Genomic DNA, 25,834 nt, shown 5'->3' on the forward strand with positions numbered 1-25,834 from the left:
TCCACTTTTATATAGACTTGTCTATAAATCTTGTCCATAAGTTTTTTAATTCTTTTCATTTTTCATCCACTAGACACACACTTACAACCAGTCACAGCCCATTCTCAGCTAATGTGTCAGAGTAATAATACAACTGCATGAGCATGAGGGATACATGTCAGCTGGGTGCGTGGCAGGCAGGGGCCTAGCATGGGGTTGAGTAGTGGTGTGAAGGGGAACACACGGTGTGTGTGTGTGTGTGTGTGTGTGTGTGTGTATGTGTGTGTGGGGGTGTGTGTGTGTGTGTGTGTGTGTATAGCTGATGGTGTTGGTGGCAGTGGGGGTGTTTGGGGCGGAGGGACATGGGGGCATGGCTGGGATAGTGATGCAGGAGGAAAAGGTCAGGCAATGTAAAGTATTTGTTGTGCTGATGCAGGGAGAGGACAGCTGCTCGGAGAGATCAGATGCTGCTGCTGCTCCAGCTTGGAAGCGAGTCTGCGGGGCTGAGATGGGGTCAACTTTTTATAGCCCCCTCCCCCTCTGCTTTTTCCTAAATGGGGAGAAGGAGGTGGAGAGCAGCACTGACCTCCAGCGCTCCTACATAAACAAATCGAGTAGCGTGCCCCCGGCAGTGATCTGACTGAATCTGGTCAGCTGGTTCAGAACCAGGAACTGCAGACAGAAAAGTCAGTGGCTTATACCAGTGGCTTAAAAGAAAAACTTTTTTTCTCCTCCAAAATCTCACTTTGTTTATATTGCATCCATTTTTGTTGAACACAATAATTTCTCATTTTTCATTTCTTTTTTTCCTCTTCCAGACATCTCTACTGAGGAATCTGCCATCATCCACTGTAAGTGCAGTTTTCATCCCCATCACCCCACCCTGTGATCTACTCCCCCGGACAGCTTCCACCATCAACAACTTCTACCCCCTTTCTGTTGTATTGTTTATCCTCGCGGCAGACGTTACTGTATTCTGTATGCATTGCAGCACTTTGTAGGGTAAATGCATATAGCCATGTCCGCTGGCTGATGCTCTGCCATCTCGACGCCTTTGAATTATGAGGTTCTATCTGCATTCCGAGTGGTTTTGAGTGATTGAGATTGAAAGTTTTGACATCCTAGTTAGTAAAACTGATATATAGTATGGTTCCATTTTGTCAAAGTGACAGACACATCTAATGTAGTTTAAATACAGTTTTATGCATGAATGTGCTAAAAGACTGCGTTCATTGAACGTGCTCATGTCGTTGGTGAACGGTGAACTGGACGTATCAATTTGCAACTTATGAACATGAAAGTGAGAAATGTTAACTCCTACAAGAGTTAACAACACTCATGCGCTGTACTTTACAGGATTTACAAGACGAGGATGCTGGCATTTAGACACAACTACTGGTACTGCTGAAGCTGCTTCATATGAATATTTGAAAGAGTTTTATGAAGACATCAGTAGAGATTCCAACTGAAAAAATGTCAAATTCTTTATGCAAATTGTGCCCCCCAGGTCTGATAACGCAAGAGCCTGGTCTTTTTTTTCCCGTTATTGCTTTCTCTAAATTGTGTGCTGCAGTACTGAAATCATAGCACATCTTTCAGCTAGCAACTGTAATGAAGCTATAGTGGAGCCTGTACCAGCTTGCTATAGGAAGCACATGCATCTATTTTGTTTTGAACTGTTACATTATTTGGTTAATGCAGGCTAAATAAAATTTCTGTTGCATCTACAGTATACCTTTACTGCACCTCTTTTTTGACTTTCTACAAAAAATGACATATTGTAGTGGTAAAACAGTCACACTGTTTTTCTTGGCTTTTAATGCTTCTATGATTCTATAGTAGTACAGTAATTCATTTAGTTTGAGAAGTGGGCAGTGCCATTGATTTTAGGCTGGGGATGGATGCGGAGAAGGAAGTTCTATTGAAAAAGAATAGCTCAGAGGAGAGGAAAAATTTCAAAAACATTTTAAATGTTTCTAAATAATATTTTAAATGTTTCTCTGTTCATTTGGTGCTATGTTCTCTCCTTATTGTGCTTTGTTTTGTTTTAGTTTTTTGCTGCTGTCTCTGTCTGTTGCTTTTCATTTCACAACTGTTCTTGTCTATGCTCCCAAATTTACTTTGTTTTAGTTTTTCTTCTTTTTGATACACTGTTATCTCTTTCAGTGTCTTAGTTTTGAGTATTTCTCGGTCATCACTTTGTCTGCTGCAGGACTCAAATTATAACTGCAAACACAATTAGCAGCAAGCAGCATTAGTGTTAGTATCAGCAAGTAGCAGCCTGAATGTATCTCACTGCATAACATTTGGGCTTCCATTGCTAATTTTTTAAGAAATCAGAGTAACTAAAGTCACTAATGATAACATTAATCATTGCTAACAAAGCAAACTGACTAGCTGGTCATGGTAGATAAAGGTAAAAAATCTGCTTTTTTTTGGACAAAATAATCAATTTTGAGGCTTCAAAACTTAAGATTGAGCAACATTTTATGAGGTCACATGGAAAAGGACGGAACCTGATTGGTCCTCCTGTCTACATTCCGAGCACTGATTGGTGCTTTGCAGATTGAACATTATAGCACCAAGTTTGAGATTTATTTTTGAGATAGAACCTTTTCTCAAATTTTAAGGGCCAATAATCAGAAATAAAAATATAAACCTACACAAAATGTCAATAATTTGTCAAAGAACAGTTTCATGTGAATAACTATTTTTTTTGCCAGAAATGTCAGATAGAACCTTATTAATTCTAATGTCACGATGTTGCTTTATGAATCTGCTTTGTAACACTTTACATTCAGTTGCTGTCTAGATCTCTGTTGAAATGTTGTTTCACTGCAACTCATCTATTCAAAAGGAAACAAGGCAGGTTTTCTATTAAGAGCTCTTTGTTAGTCATTATCAGCCATGACACAATTTCATTAATACAAATTTTGTTTTATTTTTAACTTTTTGAAATATTATCTCTTTTACCAGATAGCCAGCAGAACCACATAACCTTCAGTTGTACAGAATACTCGTTGCTGCTACAACCTTTCTTGTTCTGGTATGACCATCTTAGCTAATCTTAGTAAACTTTAGTTAGTTTTTAGTTCACTGACAGTATGAATATTATTAATATATATATTATATTAATAATGTGCTACTGTAACACTATGCTCCTGCTTGTGGTCCCATTACTCTTGGATACATCACAGCAAGTCAGCCTTGCCAGCTTAAAAACATAAACGCAAAAAAAAGCCATGTTCAATGTTCAGGGCCTCCATTGCAGAAACAACTGTTTGAAGTTGTGGCCAGAAAGTTTTCTGTGCTCTTCATGGTGGCATCTAAACAACCCACTGGTGCACACCAGCAGTAAAGGAGGCCTTCAGGCTGAAAAAGGGGTCCTTTCATGCTTGCTTAGCTCAGGGGACTCCTGAAGCAGCACACAAGTATCAACAGCCCAGAAAGACTGCAGCTTCTGTGGTTGTAAAAGCAAAAGTCCACAACCACACCAAAAGGAGGAGTTTGGGAAAGAGAAAGACTTTCAGTCAGCCTAGGAAACCACCATATGATTCAAATTCAGTGGAGGCAGGGCTTAGCCTTGGCTGTTTGGCTGAGAAGGGGCCTCATTTATAAAACAGCATGTAGGATCCAAACCTAAAGTGTATGTGCGCACAGGAGGCAAAAATGGAATTCGCAAAAAAAAATACTGTGCACACACATGAATGCACATATTTTCCCTTTATAAATCACAATCAACTTCAAAATGCATGCACGAGAATGAATGTCATATCCCTATCCCTTTCACTCCCACAATTAACCATAAATGTTTCATGCAAAAGCCTTCATGAATATTGATGTACATGCTGCCCCTGTGCAGAACAGCACCAGTATAGTCTGGTAGATTTGCTAATTAGTCTTGAACCTCTCAGTTCATTTTCAATTTCCAAGTGGCGTTCAATGGGCACAGAGCAAAAGATCTACAACCAATTAGAGCATGACACGCGACTTTTCAAAACTAGATCATTGACGATTCTTTGTACAGTCAATGTATCAAACCCGAACCATATTAGATTAATGGTTGTGATTGGCCTGGTCCAGGTCAGCTCAGCTGGAAATCTCTTTGAACTGGAAGATGGCCAGATGTATCTGCCAGATCAAATAAAACATGAGCTTGCATATTTATCTGGTTCCCATGCTAGCAGCAGTACTAAAAACAGAAGAAAGTTTTAGAGTTGATGGCTGCAGCAGCTGGTAATGCAGTCGGTGCAACAAACGAAACAATTTACGAAATTAAAGTGGCCAGACATGGAGGTGCCAAGAGGTGCATTGCTGCTCACTGTAAGGGTATGGACTAGTGGAGGGACTGTGACACCGAAGCTCACCACTTGGTTAAGCATCTACTGTATATAGATATATACATGAATGATCAGACCACACACTCAATGTCTAAAACACAATAAATGCAGTAGTTATTTATAATTAATCCAAAATCCAGCATACAGTTGTTTCTCTAATTTACACAATCCATATATGAGTGCAGGTGCTGAAGATGTGCCAGGTGAGTGTTTGTGGCAGCCACTGTGGTGTCTCCACTGCACTCTGTGTGACTGGCAGCACAGTTATGTTCACTCTAGATTTCTACAACTGATGATGATAATTTCATCAGTTAATGTGGTTAAGTTGAGGATCAGTATATTTAAGCTTAGAATTGGGGAAAGTCAGTTTTCCTGAATCTAGCCACATCCTGGCATCATCTTGGCATTTCAGCAGTGCTGTGCTGCTCCACAACCAACCACGAGTGTAAGCACCATACAGCCCAGTCCTCTCCACTGCGCTCTGCAGATTGGGAACATAACAGTGAGACTTATCCCATCTCCAAAATGTTTGTAAGCATGGTTCAGAGTTTCTGTACATTCCCATCAAGTTTTTTGTGGGAGGTGACATATGTGCAATGCAACAGTTATAAATGAGGCCTCAGTACTGCGGACATTGTTAGATAGTGGAAGGAACACTTTAAAGAACTCTTAACCCCAACTGACACATTGTCCATAAAGAGGGTGGAGTTGGAGGGCTCAGGGTATCCATGTCCATTTCCCTAGTGGAGGTCACTGAGGTAGTCCAAAAGCTCTGCAATAGCTAGGGCCAGGGATGAATGAGATTTACCGTGAGATAGGTCCCTGGACATTGTGCCATTGGTTTGGTCAACATGCTTCTTCGGTGTCCTGTGGAGGTCAGGGACAGTGCCTGTGGAACGAAATACCATATTCTTATTTTCCACTTTTAAAAAAGTGGACCAGAGACTGTGAGCTTATGTCAGGCACTGTACAAGAGGGTCTGGTCACCAGACGGACCTTCAAGAGAAGTATGGTGGATACTATCCTGGTTGTGGAACAGCCATCACTACAAGCCAATCAAGCCTTGTATAACCGAAATGAGAGCTGTTCTTGGCAAGAAGTCAAATGCATTCTTAGTGCACATTGAGCTCCACCAGGGTAACACCTTGTCACCATTTCTGTTTGTGATTTTAATGGACAGAATTTCAAGGCACAGCCAAGGTGTCTGGTATGGAGGCCTCGAGATTGCTTCTGTTTGTAATGGATGATGTTGTTCTGCTGGCTTCATCACACTGTGACTATCAGTGCTTACTGGGACAGTTTGCAGTCGTGTATGAGGGGCAGTAATATGGGTCAGCACTTCCACATAGAGATCAAGGTAATCTGTCAGATAATGGTGGATTACTCACCTCAGGCTTTAAGTGAATTGCTGCCTCCAAGAATCGTGGGGTCTTGTTCAAGAGTGAGGGCAAGATGGAGCATTAGATTGACAGACACTGTACCAGACTGTCATTGTGAAGAGACAGCTAAGCCCAAAGGTGAAGATTTACCAGTTTGTCTATGTTCCAACCCTCATCTATAGTTATTAGTTTTGGGCAATACGGAAAGTCAGAAATAATAAGATCACCAACACAAACTGCTGAAATTAGTTTTCTTTCCAGGATGGCTGGTCTCCCAAGGAGCTGTTCAGTAAGGCTGATATGTATTGTATGTACGTATGTATGTTAAAATACTATGTTTCAGAGCTGATATCTGAAATTGTATGTGTATCACACTACTACCTTCCAACACTATTTGTCAACCTTCATAATACCTATACGTTTTATGTTTTTACGAGTCTCATGTTTTTACTTGAAGTATATGCATCCTGTGTGTCACGAGTCACAAAATGCTGCTAATACCTGCACAACTGATATGCGGTATGTCATGATGTATGTTTATATTTTGAAAGCACACACCTCGGATGTTATAGTGAAAAGAAAAGAAAAGAAAAGAAAAAAAACACACACTGTGTGTTGCTCTGCTGAAGCAGAGCTGGGATTCCAGTTCAGCAGTGTACTTAGGTCAGTATTTCCAAAGTAGTTTCTGGCCTAATGAGTCACTGCCAGCTGAAATGTTTAGGGGATAACTTCCTCTATCAGTGTTAGTTTATTTTACACTTCTGTGTAATGAGATGGGAATTAATGTGTGTGTGTGTGTGTGTGTGTGTGTGTGTGTGTGTGTGTCTGAATGTGTATGTGTTTGTGGCTGTCAGTTATGCACAGCATTTCTGCATTTTGTGAGTGTACAATAAGGAGTCATGTTACTTCACAGTAGACAGGAGAAGACAATACATGTTTGTGTGTCTTTACTCTTTACAATATAGCAGTGTCAGTTTCTCTTGTTTAAACCCAATTTGTTCTCCTTAAATGTGTATTAACTGACTAAATTAGTACATTACTACCTTCTGTGCAGTGAAGCTCTGGTGTTATTCAGTTTTCTCTGTCCTGTCTCTTGTTTCCTTTTGGATATGCAGTGAGGCACCATGGGTCAATGTGCTTTACCTGGTTCAGTAATACCAGCATCTTATGTAGAAGTTATGCAGACAATAGGCTGCTGTTTTAGCATGTTTCAAAACTAAACACAATATTAAAGGTATTTGGAGCTGCTGGTCAGTCTATGTACCTTCATTCTGTAAAATATGTGTTATTGTGCCTCTGTGACAACAGACTTTATGTAAATTGCCCTGTGAGTTGGTTTCATTATAAATGATATGAATTCATGCAGTGATTTGGAAGATTTGTTGTTGACTATGCAGTAGATTGGACATGGTTTGCTCTTTAGAACAACTTGATGTTGCATCATTTAATGCATTTTGAGTTGAAATGTAAGATAAAATTTGTACATGTAATTCATGACACATTGTATTCCTAAAGATTTGCATTTTAATTCATAACTCCAAGTTAATTTGCCCTTTAGACATTTGGAAGAAGGTCAAGTAAAATTTATTTTTAAAATCTGTTTAAAATTTGGTAAAAAATAAGCATATATTAATGTCTAAATAGTTGCTAAGAAATGTTCTTAGTAATTATCAATAGGTCCAAATTATTAACTGTAATATGCAACCTCCCACCATAGCATATTAATATGTGAAATGTTATGGTTCAAGAGCACCAAAATATTACTCACCAGAAATTAAATCTCCCCACAACCTTTCCATGTTTCTCTTTGGCACTGATGAAAGTGGGGCAAGTGTGTAATTGACCAGCGAGTTGTGCAAAGGAGGCACATAATAAAACACTGATCCATTTCTATATGACTTTCAGATTGTTTATGATAACACACAGATAATTTAGTCTACCTATCATTTTTAAACCCTGTGAAAATATATAAATCACTCTACCTAAATTTTCTATGCTCCAGTAAAATGTATATTCTAATGTTGACATGAACACAAAACTCATAAATACCTTTTTATCCTACATGCATATTTTCAGTCTCTTGTATGACTTTTATCTGTGAATAATAATGTACTTAATGCACTTGGATTGCCACTATTTTGTCACTGACACTGACAGCAATGAATGGCTGTTAACATTGATTGGTGATCGCAGGAGCACTATGTGGACATGTTAATTGTAAATTTAAATAACTGTAATTGTTTCTGGTGAATTTTGCCCAAAAAATGCAATGTAAAATAGATAATTTGTTTAAAAACATTCTTTAAAATGTCCTTCAACAAACCTACTGACCTTGAGGTTAAAAATGATAAAATGACTGTATGAACGCTTGCTTGTTTTTGTATAAAGAAAGTCAGAAGAAGGTGAGATGGTTTGAGATAAGTGCAAATGTGAATCTTGAAAGAAAAAGGGCGGCTGTTGTCTTTGAATGAAATGCCTAATGGCCATAATGTCAAAAAATGGCACTGTATATGTTTTATGTATAATGTCAACTGTGGTTTACATGGCTGCCCCAGAAAAAGACAGAGGTCAGAATGACAGCAGAGAGATACTTTGAAAGGAGAAGTAAGTGCTGTGTTTGCACTTACAAGCTTGAAAGTAATGAACATGATGAATGAGTGTAATGTAGACTGACAAGCCTACATATGTTTGCAATAAATTCAGAATGCAAGCTACTAAATGTGTTTGTGTCCATTTTAATCGGTTTAAGGTTTGGTTACATTTGAATGTAACACTTTTGCTGCTGTTCATGTCTAATGTGAGGCCTCAGAAGAGGTGGGCCTTTAATTGCAGAAAAATGTTTGGGTTTTTACTAATAATTAATTTATTAAAAGCAATTAAAATATATAAATAAGTAAAATGTAATATTTTAATAGTCTGTCACATTTAAACAACACTACATATGGTTTTGTAGCCCAGTGAATCTAACATTCTAGCTGTGGTGAAGTATATTTTCAAAATAACAAAAATCTTGTGACACAATTGATGCATCCAGCTCATAGTTGTGCACTGATAGAGGGTTTCTGAACAATGAGAACCTAGTTTTGATTCTCTGCTGACCATATTGCAGAAAACTGCAGTCTCATACGTGGCTGATAAAGTTTCACCACCAAAACCATACAAAAACGAAATGACAAGGGTCAAAGGGGATCAAACATATTTATGCCAGCAGAAGTACACATTTGGCATCTGCCAGCGTGCAAGGTTAGCTTTCTGGTGACACTGAAACATCACCCGGGCTGAGGCTTAAGTTTAACCTGACAGTTTGCTGCTGTGTTTACTTGGTTGCCATGGATGCAGCAAGACTGGCAGACACTGGTTTGCCCCCAGCTGCTCTCAGTGGTTTCTAAAGAATCTACATTAAGGCCCAGTTGTTGTGTTTGGATGCCAGTAAGGGCTCTGATGTCACAGCTGTGACACAAGAAAAGTCAAGATTTATTGCCTCACCTGGATCAACAAGTGCACGTTGAATTTAGGACACTACAGTACATTTTGTCTCCTCACACATACCACAAACTAATGAGGGCTACATAGTATGGAGTAGAAAGAAAAAATAATCTTACAAAAACCGGGTAGATATAGATTCAAATTTAGGAGAATAACAAGTTAACATGCTCAGAATGACATGCTAACATGCTGATGGTTAGCGGGTATAATATTTAATGTGCATTGTCTTAGTTTATCGTGCTATCACGGTAAACTTTATCGTTATCATGCTAACATTTATTTATTCATTTAAAGGACAAAATCAAGGCTGGGCTAAGACTAATGGAAAAGCATGTTTTGGTCCTAAACTATACTGACCTGATAGATTAAAGGTAAGGTGATCAATCTTTAAAGAACATGACAGTCTGTACACAGTTTCATGGCAATCCACGAAACAGCGGTCACTGGACTGACAAACAGACTTACATCGCCATTCCCAGATTCATGCTGCCAATATGGCTAAAAAGGAACCAGTATTGAAGTTGCATTTTTCCCCCCCTGCTGGCTAGTATGCCTACAGCCATACTGCAGTGTTGATATCCAGCTATTGTTTCCCAAAGAGCTGTCAAAATTAAATATGTTTGAGATCATTTTCCCATTTCTCACCACCTTTATATTGTACATCAAGGTTAGGTTATTAATGGGGAACTACCCAGACCTGCAGGATCCCTGAAAACAATGGGCTGTGTGCCAATTAGTTTGTGGTAATTTGATTCATTTCTAGTTAGGAACATGCTCTAAAAAACACATAAACTGAAGGGAAGGGCCTGAATGCAGCACACTTATTGTCACCTAATTATGCAGCCCTCACTTGTTGTGTTAATTTAATAGTGGTGCAAATTACTGTTTAAATGTATAATTAATCAAATTACCACAGCTAGTTAACATTCAGAAAACCTATTGCAGATTAGTATTTCACATTAGGAAAAGACTCTGGGCAAAATATTATTATGACAGCTTCATTTTGCCTCCAGAGGGTTGATAATATTTTACAATTGTTTTCATTGATCTAAATTCTAAGTCAAGACACAAACAAAGTCAAAAGGCAAAGTGTTTCCAGTGTACGTTTATTCTCAGTCAATTACAAATCCAACAAAAACTGATCTCAAAATATGGAAACACAAGGGGTAGCTCCAGAGTCTTGAAACTTCCCAAACATTTTCAGACATACAGAGCAATTACAGCCAATACAAAAAAACTATGTTCAAGTGTTGATGGTTTCACTTTTGTAGATTTGATTTTCACTTCAAATCTTGCAAGTACAAAGTAAAAGACTATGCAAACACATTGTCTCTGTAGGAATAGTTTAGACAATTACCAATATAATCATGAAAAATGGAATTGATCAATATCATTAGTCTGGTACATATGTTATTTCAACTGTGTGAACAATGATACAGTGACATACAGTTAAAAATGCTCCTCTTAAGTAAACGCCTATTTAATTAAACAACAAAGGGATTTAGAGAGAAAAAAGAGCATTTATATTCATGGTGAAAGTTTAATTCACGCTCTCCAGTGTGTATTTACATCTTCACTGCAACTGTGTTGGGGGAAAATTATAGGGGTACTATTCATGTTGAGTATTACCCTTCAAACAAAACATCCATGTGCCCACCATAAATACATTTTCAAAGAAATCCATAAAAAACAATGCAAGAATTCCTGATTGCTAACAAAATTAAAATGACTTAAATACTCACAGGAATGTAAACATTGCATGTGTTGTAAAAAAAAAAAAAAAAAAAAAAAAAAACATTTGCCACTTTCCTCTCTTGCAGTCTTTCACTGCTTGAGGCTGAGATTTGATAACTGGTCCCTGAAAGCAATGAACACTGAGTGACAATAACCTGCCCAAATGAATGAAGACTCCCTCCTGGAAGTTCATGACGTCACATTTTACCAGCTGGAGTCAAAAACCTTCTTACACATGTTTGAGTTCTCCTGGTGAAGAGGGAATTCAGAGCCGGGGACGAGCTGCTTCCTGCTCTTTTGCGACAAAACGCTCTTCCCTGATGACAGGCTATCATACTTCTTCAGGTATTCACTGAAAGCAGAGCATAAGGAATAGGAAATAAGGTTTTGAATGAGCGGATTCAATAACACAGTCCAAAAGTATCTCAACATAGCTTTACTTTAAAATGGGCTTTTATTTTTTAGGACCCAAAAGAAATCTGTCAGAAATCTTACAGTACCTGACGGGGAAGGTAGTTTTGTCCATCTGCATGCACACTAAGAAGGGATATTCGGAGAACTGGACAGTGGTGATGAAGTCCAGTGAGGCCTCTGTTTCAAAGCTGACCTCCACACCCGTTTTCATAAAGTCCAGGTCCACAGTGACATTAGCAGTGACCACTAACGCTCCCCTGTAAACCAAAACAAAGACGAAACAAAGTGAAAATGTGCTCAAAAGGCAAAGGTCAACACACCTGACTTAATCCAGGAAACTGAAAAGCATAGGAGGAAATATTTAAGGTGTAAACTACATAACCACAATGTCTTCAGTCTGCCTGATGTGCATGTGCAATTCCCTCTCTCACCATCAAGTAAACAGTAAACTGTTTGCACAGTAAAACCATTTAGAACCGTTGCTATGGTAGAGATTTCCTGGCTTTGTACTGGCCTTGGTAGTGACTGCGTCCTTGTTTTTGACCATGTATTTATCGGTTTGGCTCTCAAGACCAGTAAAGTTCAGTAACTAACATGTGGAGTTCAACTACTGTGTAACCACCTCCCTTTATAATTCAAAGTGTGTGCCAACCAGCTGAAAATCTGATGTCTGTAACTTTGCCCGTGGAGACATGCCTTGGCAAAGATGCCAGTGTGGTTTGTTCTGCTGCTATAGATAGCCTGCCAGTCTATTATCAGAGTGGAAGAGGTACAGCTATGCTGATCCATTCACCTGCCTCTGCCATTCCCCTGCATACACAGGTCAAATTATCCATTTACGATGTTACTCTTTACAGTGGTCTAGACACAGCAAAACACTCAAAAAACAGAAAGAAAGCAGTTCTGTTTTAAACTTTTTAATATCCTCATGATATCGAACAGAAGATTAAAGGCACAGCATCCCGTGTCTTTTGCACCCCAAACTAAATCCCCATGAATTCCTGTTTTAGTCTTTTCAGAGTCACTCTCTGAGGAGCTATACTGTGCATCAGTGTGTTGCTAATGTAAGTTTAACTATATCACATTTAGGCTGGTAATTGATATTCACAATCATATAGTGTATCAGTGTAAGGGCCCCTCGTCACGATGACCACACTCTGTCTGAGGGGCAGTGTAAAGAGGTAGTATAAGGTAAATAAGGACACGAGGACAAATAAGTACTACTACTACTATTACTACTACTACTTCATAAGGAGCAAGGTCACACACAGAGCACTTTTTAGCAGCCTGTGGTGTCTTTTTGCAATTGTTTTCAATGAGATTGAAGCATTTATGCGCTTTGCGCTTTTGTAGGAGCACCGTGAATGCCTCAAATTGAAAAAAACTCTGAGAGGACAAGCACCCAATATCATTAGCATATTTTCCCATGGTCCATCAGACACATTGAGAGGCCTTCTATGGTGGTGATGACAACAAGAGGAGATAACAGTCATGAGGACAGCTGTTGCTAGATACCCGGCTCTATATGACTTTACCAATCATAATAACCATGATCTGAACAGAAAACAAACAACAACAAAACAGCAGGCCTGGAGTGAGTTTACTTCACAACAATGGTTTGGCTAGGGACAAGTGATTTGGTGGTGGTCAAGCAGCAGTTAAAAAAAAAGATGCAGCAAGCTGCTCTTTTTAAAGTAGTAGGCTTCAACAAAAAAGGCAGTGCAGTGTGCCTCGCATTTTGCCACCTGCAACCTGTCTGGCTGGGGCCTAAATCATGCAAAGATATTCCAGTCGAACCCCAGAATATAAATACAGACCTGGATACGCACATGATACGTATCCACCAGAAAGTGTATTTATTAAATTATATTTAATGTTAAAATTCTTGAAATCCTGTTTCATCATCACATGCAACAGGATATATGATACCAGCATGATGATGTGCTCCATAATCAGCAGCTTCTGTTGTGTATGGACAGTAATGATTTAAAATAGAGAGCTAGACAGAACTGACATCATATTCACATAAAGCTAAAAATGAGACAGGTGTAAAGCACAATACTGGAGCATGTCCAGCATGCCTGTGGAACAAATGAATCAGGCGACACTTATAGACCATTTAAAGTTCACATGAATCCAACATCAACATGGATCTATTTGCAGTGAGGTGACACGCCTGGAACTTGTGAAACAACTTCCCTTTCTGTCACAAAGGTTGTTTTCTAAGAACTGTCTGTCTATTTTGGAGGCCTTTGACCTGTGAGTGGGTTACATCATGTTAATGTACATACAGTACAGAGAGAGATACTTTATCATTCCATGGTTGTACGTGAGGCTGTGACCCACATACAGTACGTAACACATATCATTATGTAAAATGTTTCCTGCTGGCCTGCCTTGGCTGAAAGATAGTTGTTTTATTGTATGGTCTCTGGACTGTACCTGTTGTTGACGCTGGTCTTGGACTCCCTGTACCACAGACTGATCTCCATGCCTCCAGAGATGTCGATGGCTAACCCTCCTTGGAACTCTGCACTCGCCTTTAGACCAGACTGCAGCTGAATGACCTGGAAGACCGAAGGTGGGGAGGAAAGAAAATGAACAAACACACACAGTTTTTGACATGAATAATTAAGATTCTTTTTTTACTGAGTGTACGCTTAAAATCAGCATGTAATAGCTGTAGTAAAAGCAACCAGATATCCTTTTATCAGCTGTACATAGCCTGGTTACGTTCACGTGACTGCATTTAACAACTGTTGTTAACTATTATTAACTTGAGTCATTTAACATTCTGTGCCTGCACACACATATACTGTTTGCATCTGAGAAAGTCGAGATGGCCTCATGGTTTCACAATACCCTCTGATGTGAGTCAGTGTTTTACAAAATTACTCATATGAGCATTTCATTCTTGTTCATCACCGTTCTGAATGTGAACTTTAAGCCCTAAGATGAGGTTTGACCACCACGTTTAGCTCAAATGTGAATGATGTATTGTTTACCTCAGAATGATCAGTCAGCAGGATCAGACCTTTCACTACATTCATGGGCTCCCCAGACATGGAGAACATTTTGGACATGAGGTCACTGTAGCCCTTGAAGAAGGTGACTGGCCTCAGTTGGACATCAAACAGCACAGCCGACATCCCAGCAAACGACTCCAGGTCTTGCTCTCCCTCATCAGGTGTGGCTGCAATCAGTGATTCCAGACCCTGTGCCTCAATTGCCACCTGGATGACATGAAGGATAGCCAGATTAGCCTTTTAATAACTTCTGTTATTTCAAAATAAATTCCCTTTTTCCTCCATGTTCTGTATAAATTACACTCATAAGTTTTTTCTCACCTGAAGCCCATGTAGCATTGCTCCTTTACTAGCACCATAAATATTCATGTTGCTTCTCCTCAGGATCCCAGAGCCTGAATACAGGATGTCCAAACTGTATGTGGAGGTGACATCCATTGATTCTGTAGGAACATTATTATTTTAGTTACTTTTTCATGAACTTAAGCTTTTCATTAAAAATAGTCAATTAGCATGCATGTAACTGTTGATGTTAGTGACCTTATTGTTGAAAATGTGAAGGAAATAAGATTTAAAATGGTGAATTTGAAGAGCCACATGGATGCTAAAAAAGCTGCTAAATGTCAAGGATGATTGTTGACTGGTTGTGGCAGCCACAGCAAAATGTTTTATATAGTTGTTCCACATTTTATCTCAGATTGTACATGTTTTAACAAAATTGTTCTTTCTTTCTTCCTTTTTTTGACTTAGAGGTTGGGTTTATACTCACTTGCCATAAATCCTGAGTATGCAGATGATGACCCAACTTTTGCAAAGCGGTTGTAGTTGTGGGAAATCATGTCCTTCATAACTTGTCTCAAAACTTTGCTGAAAAGAAAAGAGAAATACATTTTTAAAGCACAACTATAATCTTTCTTCGCGTTCTATGTTCTGTTTGCTCAATAGTTAATTTTATCTGTCAATTCTTATTTCTCTTGGTCCATAACATACCTGGCAGGCATCTGGAAGCGCAAGATGTCCTGAATCTTAGACAGCATGTATTTGTTCATTTCATGGGGAAGGTTTCCGATGGACAGAAGTAGATTCTTGACCTCCATGTACGAGGGGTTGCTACTGAGGATGACGTCGGCAGCAGCAGCTCTCACATTTTTCTCATAGATCCGTCGATTCTGGTGGTAAACTCTGTTCACTGTCTGTTTTACCTGAAGTGACAGAAAAAAGATTTGGTTTCAATTTCCACTAAGGCTCTCGAGACATGCTGTTTACTTCAACATCAAGTTTTGTACATTACGGTGTACCTCATCAGTCATGAGATTGACGTTGTATCTCTGCAGGGCGGTGAGGGAAATGGTGTTGTATGCTCCCACTTCTGATTCGGCGTATTTGGTAAAGATGGGAATGGCTTCAGGGAGCAGAGCGTTTTTCAGAGCCAGGAGGTACATCTGGACCTCAGATTCTACTTGTGTGCTGTAAGGACCTTCTAAAATCATCTTCTTCACCTGCAGCACTGTCTGAGAGGTACACATACACCAGTAGATCATCAGTCAGCTGCTGCATTCATTCAAACTTGATTTAGTTTTCCAAGTACTTCATATAAAACATGTACAGTTTCACATCTGTGAACTGCCAATTCTAAATGCTTTCCATCCTGAAATAATACTAGCACATGTTTTATAAAAGCAAAGGAATTTTCTGTAACTTTGTTTTCAATGTTATCTTCTTAGAGGCTCACCGGTAAGTTGCACTCTCCTTTCTGACAGAGTTTGTAGACCAGAGCTCCCATAATGATCACCACTGACTCTTTGATGTCAGTGCTGCCGATCTTTCCTTTAGAAATGCCCTGAAAAAGAAAACAGTTCTCATTCAAATTTACTCAAAACATCCCCTGCTAGCATATTTAAATAAAAAAGACTACATTTCAGACAATTAATTTGAGATATTATTTTCGAGGAAAGAAGCAATATATAAAATATAGCATATACTATGTATAATAGAGCAATGTGTAAAGTTAGTATAACAAATAGTCTTGTGATCGATCAACAGCAAATTAATCGGCAACTATTATGATGATTACCTAATCTTTCTTTTTTTTTAAGCAACAATGTATTTGAAAATTGCTTGTCGCAGCTTTTCTATGTCAACATTTGGACTGTTGATCAGATAAATCAAGATAATCTGAAGATGCCACCATAAGCTCTAATACATTATAATTAGCATTTATCAATACCTTATATAGACAAACCAAAATCAAGTAAATAATTGGCAGATTAATTGATAATGAAAATAACCAGTTAAAGCTGCACTCCAGAATACAAAAGTGAAAAAGTCACTTAACGTCATGATAATTTTAATAAATTATGGATTGTCAGTTCATTAGTTAAAAATAAAACAGTATTCAATAAAATGAGCAAGACATTAGGTGATATTTGTGCTTGTTTAGCACAACAGCGCTGTCCTTTTTTGAGGACATAAACTGCATTTTAGTGCAGAAAAGGCACACCTTTTCCTCTTGTAAACCACTAACATGTTTCAGATGACAACAGGTCTTTTGTTATTAACTTTTGACCACAACCAGGTACTGACCAGCAGAGCCTGGAGCATCCTCTCATTGGGATGTGAGGAAAATCCACATGCATAGAGAAACCTCTCCTGCAGAACAAAACTTTTGGCATCGGTGAAGTTAAGGAATTCAAGCATAGCATCCAAGGATGCAGTTGTCTGGGAGGACGTCACAGCATCCACCACCTGAGGTCTGGGAGAAGACGTAAAGCCGAGCAATAGTGAGTAAAGCTCAATGGATCTGAATTAATTAATTTTCAAAGTTACACTAATTAAATTAAATGAGTGATGGAGCCAGTAGGAGGTAAATAAGATGTAGGAGGGAAGGAAGAATCTGCTTACAGAGATGGCTGGCTGGCACTCTTCAACACCTTGAGGATCTCGTCCTTGGACGCCTTCCTAATGCTCTGGATGAGAGCCAGGAAGCTCCGAGGAGCCGTGGCCTTGGACAGGCTAGCTGGCTCCAGCTGCTTCTGTTCAGCCTGCCAATGTTCAAAAAGCTAAGAGGGGACAACACAGGGAGAGGGGATTAGAAGACCGATGACCTTCTTCAGTCAATAATTACGGAACAAAAATAAATCTGTTTGCTAATACAGTGTTATTTAAGGGTCATTTAACAACATGTACAATTCAACTCTGACTGAACTGACTCACTATATGTCTTAAAAGCAACAGCAAGAGCAGTGTGCAGGAATCATGGTGCAAGTGCATAAGAAATACTGGATGTGTAAGTCTTTTTCTTAATCTGTAATAATAAATCATAAAACTGAACCTGCATTTGGATATTGGATATTGTTGTAGTTTTGGTCATCATTCCTCACAACAATATAAACATAATTAATTACTGGAATATGGTGACATGCTTTAAAGAAAAGGTCATCTCAGGTAAAACAATCAGATGATCTCACATATTTTTTACAAACAACCACGTAAGCCAAACTAACTGTTTGATCATTGGCATAACTGTGTCTCATCTGATCACTAATGCTTGTTCCCTGTCAACCTTCATTGAGGAATTGTCACCATGTTCCCAACAGTTTCTTGGCGAGTACAATATTATTATAACCAATAGAAACTATTGCTGGTTGTTATAAACTGAAATTATCATTTAATATGTAAATTCTTGCAGGAAGGCAGCTCTAATATCTATAAAAATCTGCTATATGAGGTTATCTGTGGTGTAACTATATGTATTGTTCTTGAACTGTTTTCTACAGAAATACAGATGCCACCATAACATCACAAACAGAAACATCTTTTGGTTGAACAACCATACACATCTGAGGTTGGAGGGTAGATATTTGATGTGTGAAAGTGACTCACTGATGGACAGCCTTTGCACTGGGCTTTAACCTTCTCAGCCACGATACCAACAGCAGCCAGTTTGGCATCAATGGACTTGACCACCCCTGCAACATCTTTCCCAGCGGCCTCCAGCGGTCCAGCCTCTGTCCTTACCAATGTGAGAGTTTGCCTGTGAAACAAGAAAATGTCAGTGTTTAGTGTGCAGACAGATGGCACAGCAACACAGATGAATTTGATCTTAAGGCATTTACCTGGATACAACTTTAGCTGCTGTGGACCTGTGGACGTTAACAGCCAGTGAGTGAGTTTCTTCAGCCACGGCTGACCGTACGAAACCATCTTCAAGTGTAAACACTGTAACAGAACTAGCCTTCTTGCTCACACCCAAGACCTGAAATACAGATATATTGAAGTGAGATGTGTTAACGAGTCAATAACATTTGTATTTCAGCACTGCGAATTATTCTGGATGCTGACTAACCTGACTCTGTGTGGTGAATCCAATCTCTTCAGTCTTACACGTCTCCAGCAGCTTGGTGCGTGTCACTTGACCCTTTACGGCCTTGTACTCAATTGTGCACCTTCCAGACACATCATTCTGTTTCCAGACAGGAGTCAAGTGTGTTAACATTACTTACATGTCTTAAAATCTGACAAAAACAAATGCGATGGGTGATTTATCATGTCATTTACCTCTATAACCTTCCCAGTGTGAGGCTGTACTTGCAGTAAGCTGGCCAACCCTCTCTTTATGTTCTTGATGGTTGCAGGCTCAGCCCAGTAGGAATAAAATGCTTTTACCTACAGTAAACATGTAGAAAGAGAGCAAAAGGTTTAACAGAATTGCATGAGAAACACTGACCAGCAGATAAAGCAGCCAACAGCTCACAATGGCTTTCATCAGGGTGTCACTTTTCCTTTGCATACTTGTATACACTAACATGTGTGCATGGTCATGACATCAGAAACTACTTACATCACATACAGAAATAAAAATATATTCTTTGAAGAGCAAGTCAAAAACACAACAGAAATATTTTGGCATTAGCGCATTAGAATTAAAAATGTACTCAGGCTCCATAGCCCCCATTGCCTCTGAATAACTTACACCAACCAAGGGTAAGGGTGGATCAGTGACATGTGATATTACACTAGTTCCTGTTATCCTATTAAAGTAATGGAACCAAAGCTCAGGTGATTTAAAGAAATATCATATCATATCATATCATATCATATCATATCATATCATATCATATCATATCATATCATATCATATCATATCACAAAGTTTTCCAACAGGGCTCCAGTTTGGCTCAATAATGGACCCAATGTCCCAGTCATGAGTGCAGAAAGCAGCCAATTACGTCATCCTACAGTGTCTCCTATACAGTATGTAATTTATTTGTGGCGCCCAACCACAATATCAGATAGGACCACCATAAATAGACTATCCACTGCTACTCTGTGTATGTTTCCTGCCCCAGCCTGCCATTAGTATAAATAACCTCACAACACCGAGGGGGACACTGCTTGATCCTGTTTCATACCCTCTAATGTCTCATTCTTCCAAACTGTACTCCACTAGATCCACATGAATCCCAAGGAAATTTTTATTTTATTTAATTTATTAATACTTGTTAGGTTTTACTATGACATGCTTTTTAAATCTGTTTCAGTTTCAACAAGTGTACAACAGTTTGATAACTTGTGTCTGAAACCAATATGAGCAACAACCAAGTTCACTGTACTTATTCAGGACATTAAACCACTTTCTAATGAAGCACACTTTAAAAGTTGTTCATTTGTTTGTCTATTTACTTATTTGTTAGGATCCTCAGCTGCACCCTAAAGCACAGTTCATGGGGTCCAACTAATTTGTTTAATAAAGTCTTCACTATGTTTTATAGATCAATTTTAAGCCTTAAATAAAAACATATTTTGGGTTGCTCGGGAGTTGAGAATGACTGGCTGATGATAATAAATGCTTAATATGCTGCTGGATTAGCCTTCTACTGGACATTTGAGTCAAATTTGACTCAGTCAAGTTCAGCAACCTCTTCTAATATCTACTGAATACCTAATTAATTCTGCTAAATACACCGTGATTGAATTATTGTATCTTATTCACATATTTTCTCGAATAAATCTGTTCATTTAACATGTATTTTATGTGCTCCTTTATCTGATTGTATGTCTATAAAACACTTTATAAACTTGCTTTTGAGGATTTTATTTTATTTCATTTTTATTTTATTATGTTGTAAGTTATAAATTAAAGTCTTTACTGTGTGTCGGAGCGCATAATAAAAATCACCAAACATGCTCCTGCTAGCACTTTTCTTCAGCAGTGTTTAGCCATAAACTAGTGCCAATCATGATATGAGATACCTTTTGGAGGCCATTATGTCTGTTAAACTGAATAGCATATAGCATAGTAAAAATGAAGTAAGTAGTATGAGCCTTATCCACGGAGCACCCTACCCGCAGCTGTTCTCTAAGTCTTTGCGTTCATTCATTGACCCTCTGAACCCACTGACCTTTGCACATACACACATCTGTTTGGTATTTCCCCTGCCAGCATCATCACTCCAGCACAATGACAATAAGCTCATTAATGATCTCAAGACAACAGCAGTGCTGTCAACAGTGTGCTTGAGGTACACTACTGAGGTTTTGACATTACTTATGTAAGTCTCTCTCACATGAATGATTATAAATCGTCAGAAAACAACAATTTACATCATATTTAGGAGCTGCTGCTTATGTATCTTCACTGGACTAAAAATAAAGCACTTCCATTTTTATTTTAGAGCTGAAACAACCAGTTGATTAGTCCTGACAGAAATGCAAATATTTGGCAATCAAATAATTTTTTTTTTTTTTTTTTTCATGAAAATGGGCCAAAATGTATCTGGTTTCAGCTTCTCACTGTTGGGATTATACTGTTTTCTTCTGTTTCTTATCATTGTAAACTGAATATATTTGGGTTATGGATTATTGGTCAGACAAAAAAGCCATTTGAAGATGTCAACTTGGGCTTATAGAAATTACGATGGGAATTTTTGACTGTTCTTCCATTTAAGAACCTACCAATTTAATCAAATAATAAAAGGTGCTCATTATCCTTCAGTGACAAAATAAGGTTTAAATATACCTGGAAAGTATGATAACTGTCAGAACTAGTGTGGCCACTTATTAGGATTGTTTTCTTTATACACAAATTGTTATAATATAATACCAATGACCTAAACTTTTACAAGATAAACTGCAGCACTGATACTCATACCTTTCCATTTTTCAAATGCACCAAGAAAGGTTTTGTCAGAGCTGCCAGTCTAGTTTTCCCCAGGAGACTTTCAGTTGTGGAACCATGAAGGACGTTCTTCTTCTCTGATCGTTTGGAGGCATGGTCAACTCTCACATTTGAGATCTAGTAATGAGAGACAGGAGGTTGGTGAGATGTGTACTGAAGCCACCAATTGCAGACAAAACGTCTCATTTATTAAAGACAGAACGTTCACTAGACATTGATCGGGTTCTAACTAGCCCCATTTTACTGCCACATACATCAAAACTGAAACATTGAACCATTCTGTCTATCTCATAGCCTATTTTTAAATTGCTTGGTTAAAGGTTTCATAAATGCACTACATAATAACGTGATTGGACCAGCATACCATCAGCTGTATCAGTTGGTCATCCTTGCTACTCGGATGTCTCCAAACTAGATGGACGTCAACGTCACTTGAGATCCTGTAGCCAGCACTGCCCTCTTTTGACCTCCTGGCCCTGTCCACCAGCACCTCAGTGGTGTAGCTGAATTTGTACAGCTGGTTGTTATTCAGCCGGGGTCCCAAAGCAGCACCTGAAGAAACATAGGAAATACAGTCAGTGAACACACTCAAGCAAGGAAAGTGTAAGGGCGCTATAAGAAGACTCTCAGCTAGGTTCATACTAGATACTGTATGTTGTAACAATGTCATAACGCTGATGTGCTCATATGTAACGCTTGTTTTCCATAGCATATAACTGCTTTTTAGGCTGACAAAAGCATTTTCCTGCCTAACTTCTGGTTTCAGTTCTTGGCAGTGCAATAGAAAATATCAGATGTCAGAGGCTTGAAACTGGAGATAGTAATCCATCACAGTAAACATTCAGTGAAAGTTATAGTATCATCACACGATAATACAGTTGTTAGAAGCAAGCATCCAAAATCTGTGATTTGGTCGCAGAGGATTTATAAGATGTGTGGTCAGACACTTCAGGGAGATCATGAAAGGGATATTGTGATTTTGGGAGCTTTTTCAGCTTCTGAGCAAAGACTCAAATCTCAGATATCGCAGTTTTCCACTAGTTAGTGGGCACACATCTTCAGAAACTTGTCAAGGTGAACTATGCTTCTGTTATCAATGACAAAATAACTTTGCCATGCAGAGATGACTAAGTGTTAACTGTGATTGATAAACTCATATCAGAACACTTTAAATTCAACATTTTTAATAAACCTACTGTATTCTGAAAAAAGGTGGAAATGCTGAAATAAAATAATGTACAAACTCAAACATTAGATAGACTTGAAGTAATTGATCTTTTCTATAAAGTCAGGACGTGTCTATTTAGCTTACAAAATGTTTTCATTTTCTCCACAGTGCTGAGGTGACTCAATCAGCGGCCATTTAACTGGGTGTGTTCAGCGTGAGAGAAGATAAAATGCTCTCCTCTGCTCTATTAATGGCAGGCTTTCCGTTAGATATGACATTTGGCCCCGAGAGAAGACAGACTGACGTGTCAGTATTTGATTTCATCACCAGTAAAATAAAAACTCTGGGTCACTGCTACATGACTGACAACTGAATGAGATATGAAAGGAAGCAAAACACCAACCTGACACCAAAATAATATTTATATATGATGATTTATATAATTATAATTTTTACTCTTTCACCTCTTATTAGTAAAATCATCAAGCAGTACTGTGTGAGGCTACTACGTTGATAATTAATAGAAAATAGACACTGGGGTCTCTAGTGTCATTATTTCCTGCTAGGAACGATTAATTGTGTGATTTCAAAGTCTCTGTGACACAATAAAAAGAAGCTTGAAACCTTATGAAAGTTCAAATAAACAAATTAATCTGTAAAAGCACTTTGTCATCTATGAACAAGCATCAAGAGTCCTCTGTTAGTCATTTTGAAGACAAACATTTTGCTATGATTAGAGTTAGAAGTCTCCATGCTATGATTAGAGTTAGTAGTCTCATCCAGTAGTTTGTTCTTCGGTTCCCAGGGGCCCCTGTAGTTAGTAGCCCCTCTATGTTAAATATATTGGTAAAACGAGGGTTAAACCCTTAAGTTATTTCTGTGTCATTAAAAGAGAATATACTAGACTTCATGCTCCAAATGAACCAATTCAACCAATCACTGGGTGATCTACTGAATGTCCTTGTGGGCCCCAAACATCCCAACTACATCTACACACAATGAAAAGAAATCCACAACATATCAACTTACCTTTGGCAGAAACTGAGACACAGGAGGCTGCACAAAGCAAGAACACAGCAAGAGTGAACATGGTGTGTCCTCTCTCTGCAGCCAGATAGATCAAAACCGACACAAGAACTGGAGTCAGTGGCTGAAGTGGCGCTTAGGGGCCAAAAAGGAAAGGCAAAGCGAGTCCAAATGCCTCCTATTATGTTTTATCTGTGGGGAGGGCAGACTCCAAACTCCACGCTCAAGTACTAAGTACGAGATAACCTGCAAATCATTAACTTGAGGAGCACAGATTTGACAGGAAATCTGCTAGTAGGCCTATTGATAGGTGCACCATGGTGTCCCCTTTTTTAATACAGTGGGGTTGTAACTGAGTCTGCGCGCGACCATGTGATACATTAATCAATGAAATGGGATTATCGGATTGATTGAATTCATCAAGCGACAAATGTGAGGTTTGTCGGCTGGATTTTTAATTTGCACAACACGCCCTGGCTAGTCAATAAACAACTGGGGTGATGTTAATTTGGTAATGCTGCAAATTAGCACATAGGTTATCTATATGATCGCATAAAATGATTAAGTTATATTTACCAAGCAGTGGCCCGGAGACGTCTTCATGTTATACACTTTCACCTCATTTCTGAACAGTTGGTACTTTGTGAGTTGGTTGGAGGAAATGGGCAGTCTGTCAGTGAAACCAGCCCCTGGCTCATATTACAGCATCTCAGTGGGCCCAAAAGCGTTTACAAATCTCGCTAATCAGTCACAAATATGGAATATTTATATATATCATGACTCATGTTACAGTTATATTGAAGTACAGATGTTGATGTACAGATGTTTCAACCTCAACCTGTTTAATTAAATCATTATACAACTCATAGGATTATTAGGAGGGTGTGTGTTTGTGTGTGTGTGTGTGTGTGTGTGTGTAGCAGACTTTCAGGGGCCTTTTCAATTGATGGCACCTTTAATCATCATCAGTGGGGCTACTTCACACCCACTACATCACTGCTGTGTGAATACAATGAAGCTTGCCATTTTTAACAAACACATATACTTTTATTACAGCTACAGCTACTACTGCTTGGACCCATTGGCTGAAGAAGTATCCAGAGTCTAATCAAAAGTGATGAATCTGAGTCCTGAGTTGTACTAAAAATAATAAATATCTGATCTCTCTCTTCACAGGTTGAGAGACATCAGACATCTCTCTCATCACATACAGTAGACATCATCTCAGCTCACTTTATCTGATGATTCTTTCACTGTCCTGAAGCTACACGTCTCCATCAATTAGGAAGGAGATAGTAGTCCTGGATGTCAATGTACAACTTTAGTCCCCAGTCAGGAGTTGCTGCTGGGCCTCTGCAGTATCTGTCACAGATAATCTTTTGCAGATAAAGTAAAAGGAAGTATGTCATAACTCGTGACACACTGCTGTTTTTTTTTAACAATGAGACGATTAGTTTATCCCTACTTTTTTCAAATTAAGCTTTCATCTACAAATACTGAAAAAAGATGATGGTTCTGGTTATAATTACAAATTAAAGTAGAATATCTTTGCCAGAATTCATAATAATGTATATTATCACATAATCACAACACTGGATGATGATTTGATATATTACAAATGTACCAAACAATACAACAGAGTACAAAACAAAAAGGTTCAATACAAATGATAAATGAAAAAACACGTTCAAATTCAATCTGACAGATAAAGTACATATGCTGAGAATGCTTAGATGCCTTTTCCTTCATTGACAGTGCAAAGAGTGCAAACAGATGTATTATACAAGTATGTCACATAAAGGCATGATGGAAAAAACATTGAAATACAGTCAGAAAAATCAATTAAAAAGACATACAGTATGTATAGATACAGTACACAATCCCTGCGTCCTAACTACTTTAACAAGTTCTTATCTTCATAAAAATGTAAATGTAAACCATAAATCAGACTGGGGGACTGGGGGATTCAGGTAAAGGAGCAACAGTTATTTTTTGCTTGAAAGCTGCTGTTCAACAGTTATCAGGGGAGCCAGACTTTCTAGTAACTTCTCTGCTTGTGTGCTTATCAGTGACCTTATACCTCATATAGTGAGTGGACCACAGAT

At 38.6% G+C, this 25,834-nt stretch overlaps 1 protein-coding gene across 1 annotated transcript; it reads right to left on the reverse strand.

Annotated features, from left to right (window-relative positions):
• Positions 1-10,269: 10,269 nt before the first annotated feature.
• Positions 10,270-23,906, reverse strand: mttp (microsomal triglyceride transfer protein). Its single transcript, XM_053330289.1, has 18 exons — positions 23,733-23,906; positions 21,900-22,087; positions 21,509-21,652; positions 18,916-19,023; positions 18,704-18,820; positions 18,474-18,613; positions 18,241-18,391; positions 17,260-17,417; positions 16,942-17,110; positions 16,091-16,198; positions 15,657-15,869; positions 15,349-15,560; positions 15,128-15,225; positions 14,680-14,801; positions 14,338-14,565; positions 13,775-13,899; positions 11,419-11,589; positions 10,270-11,270 (listed from the first exon to the last, which is right to left on the reverse strand). Exons 1-18 carry the CDS (start codon positions 23,791-23,793, stop codon positions 11,123-11,125), a joined length of 2,661 nt encoding a protein of 886 aa, XP_053186264.1. The 5' UTR covers positions 23,794-23,906; the 3' UTR covers positions 10,270-11,122.
• Between the last annotated feature and the right edge of the window lie 1,928 nt (positions 23,907-25,834).

Source organism: Scomber japonicus, chromosome 2, assembly GCF_027409825.1.
Source record: "Scomber japonicus isolate fScoJap1 chromosome 2, fScoJap1.pri, whole genome shotgun sequence".
NCBI lineage: Eukaryota > Metazoa > Chordata > Actinopteri > Scombriformes > Scombridae > Scomber > Scomber japonicus.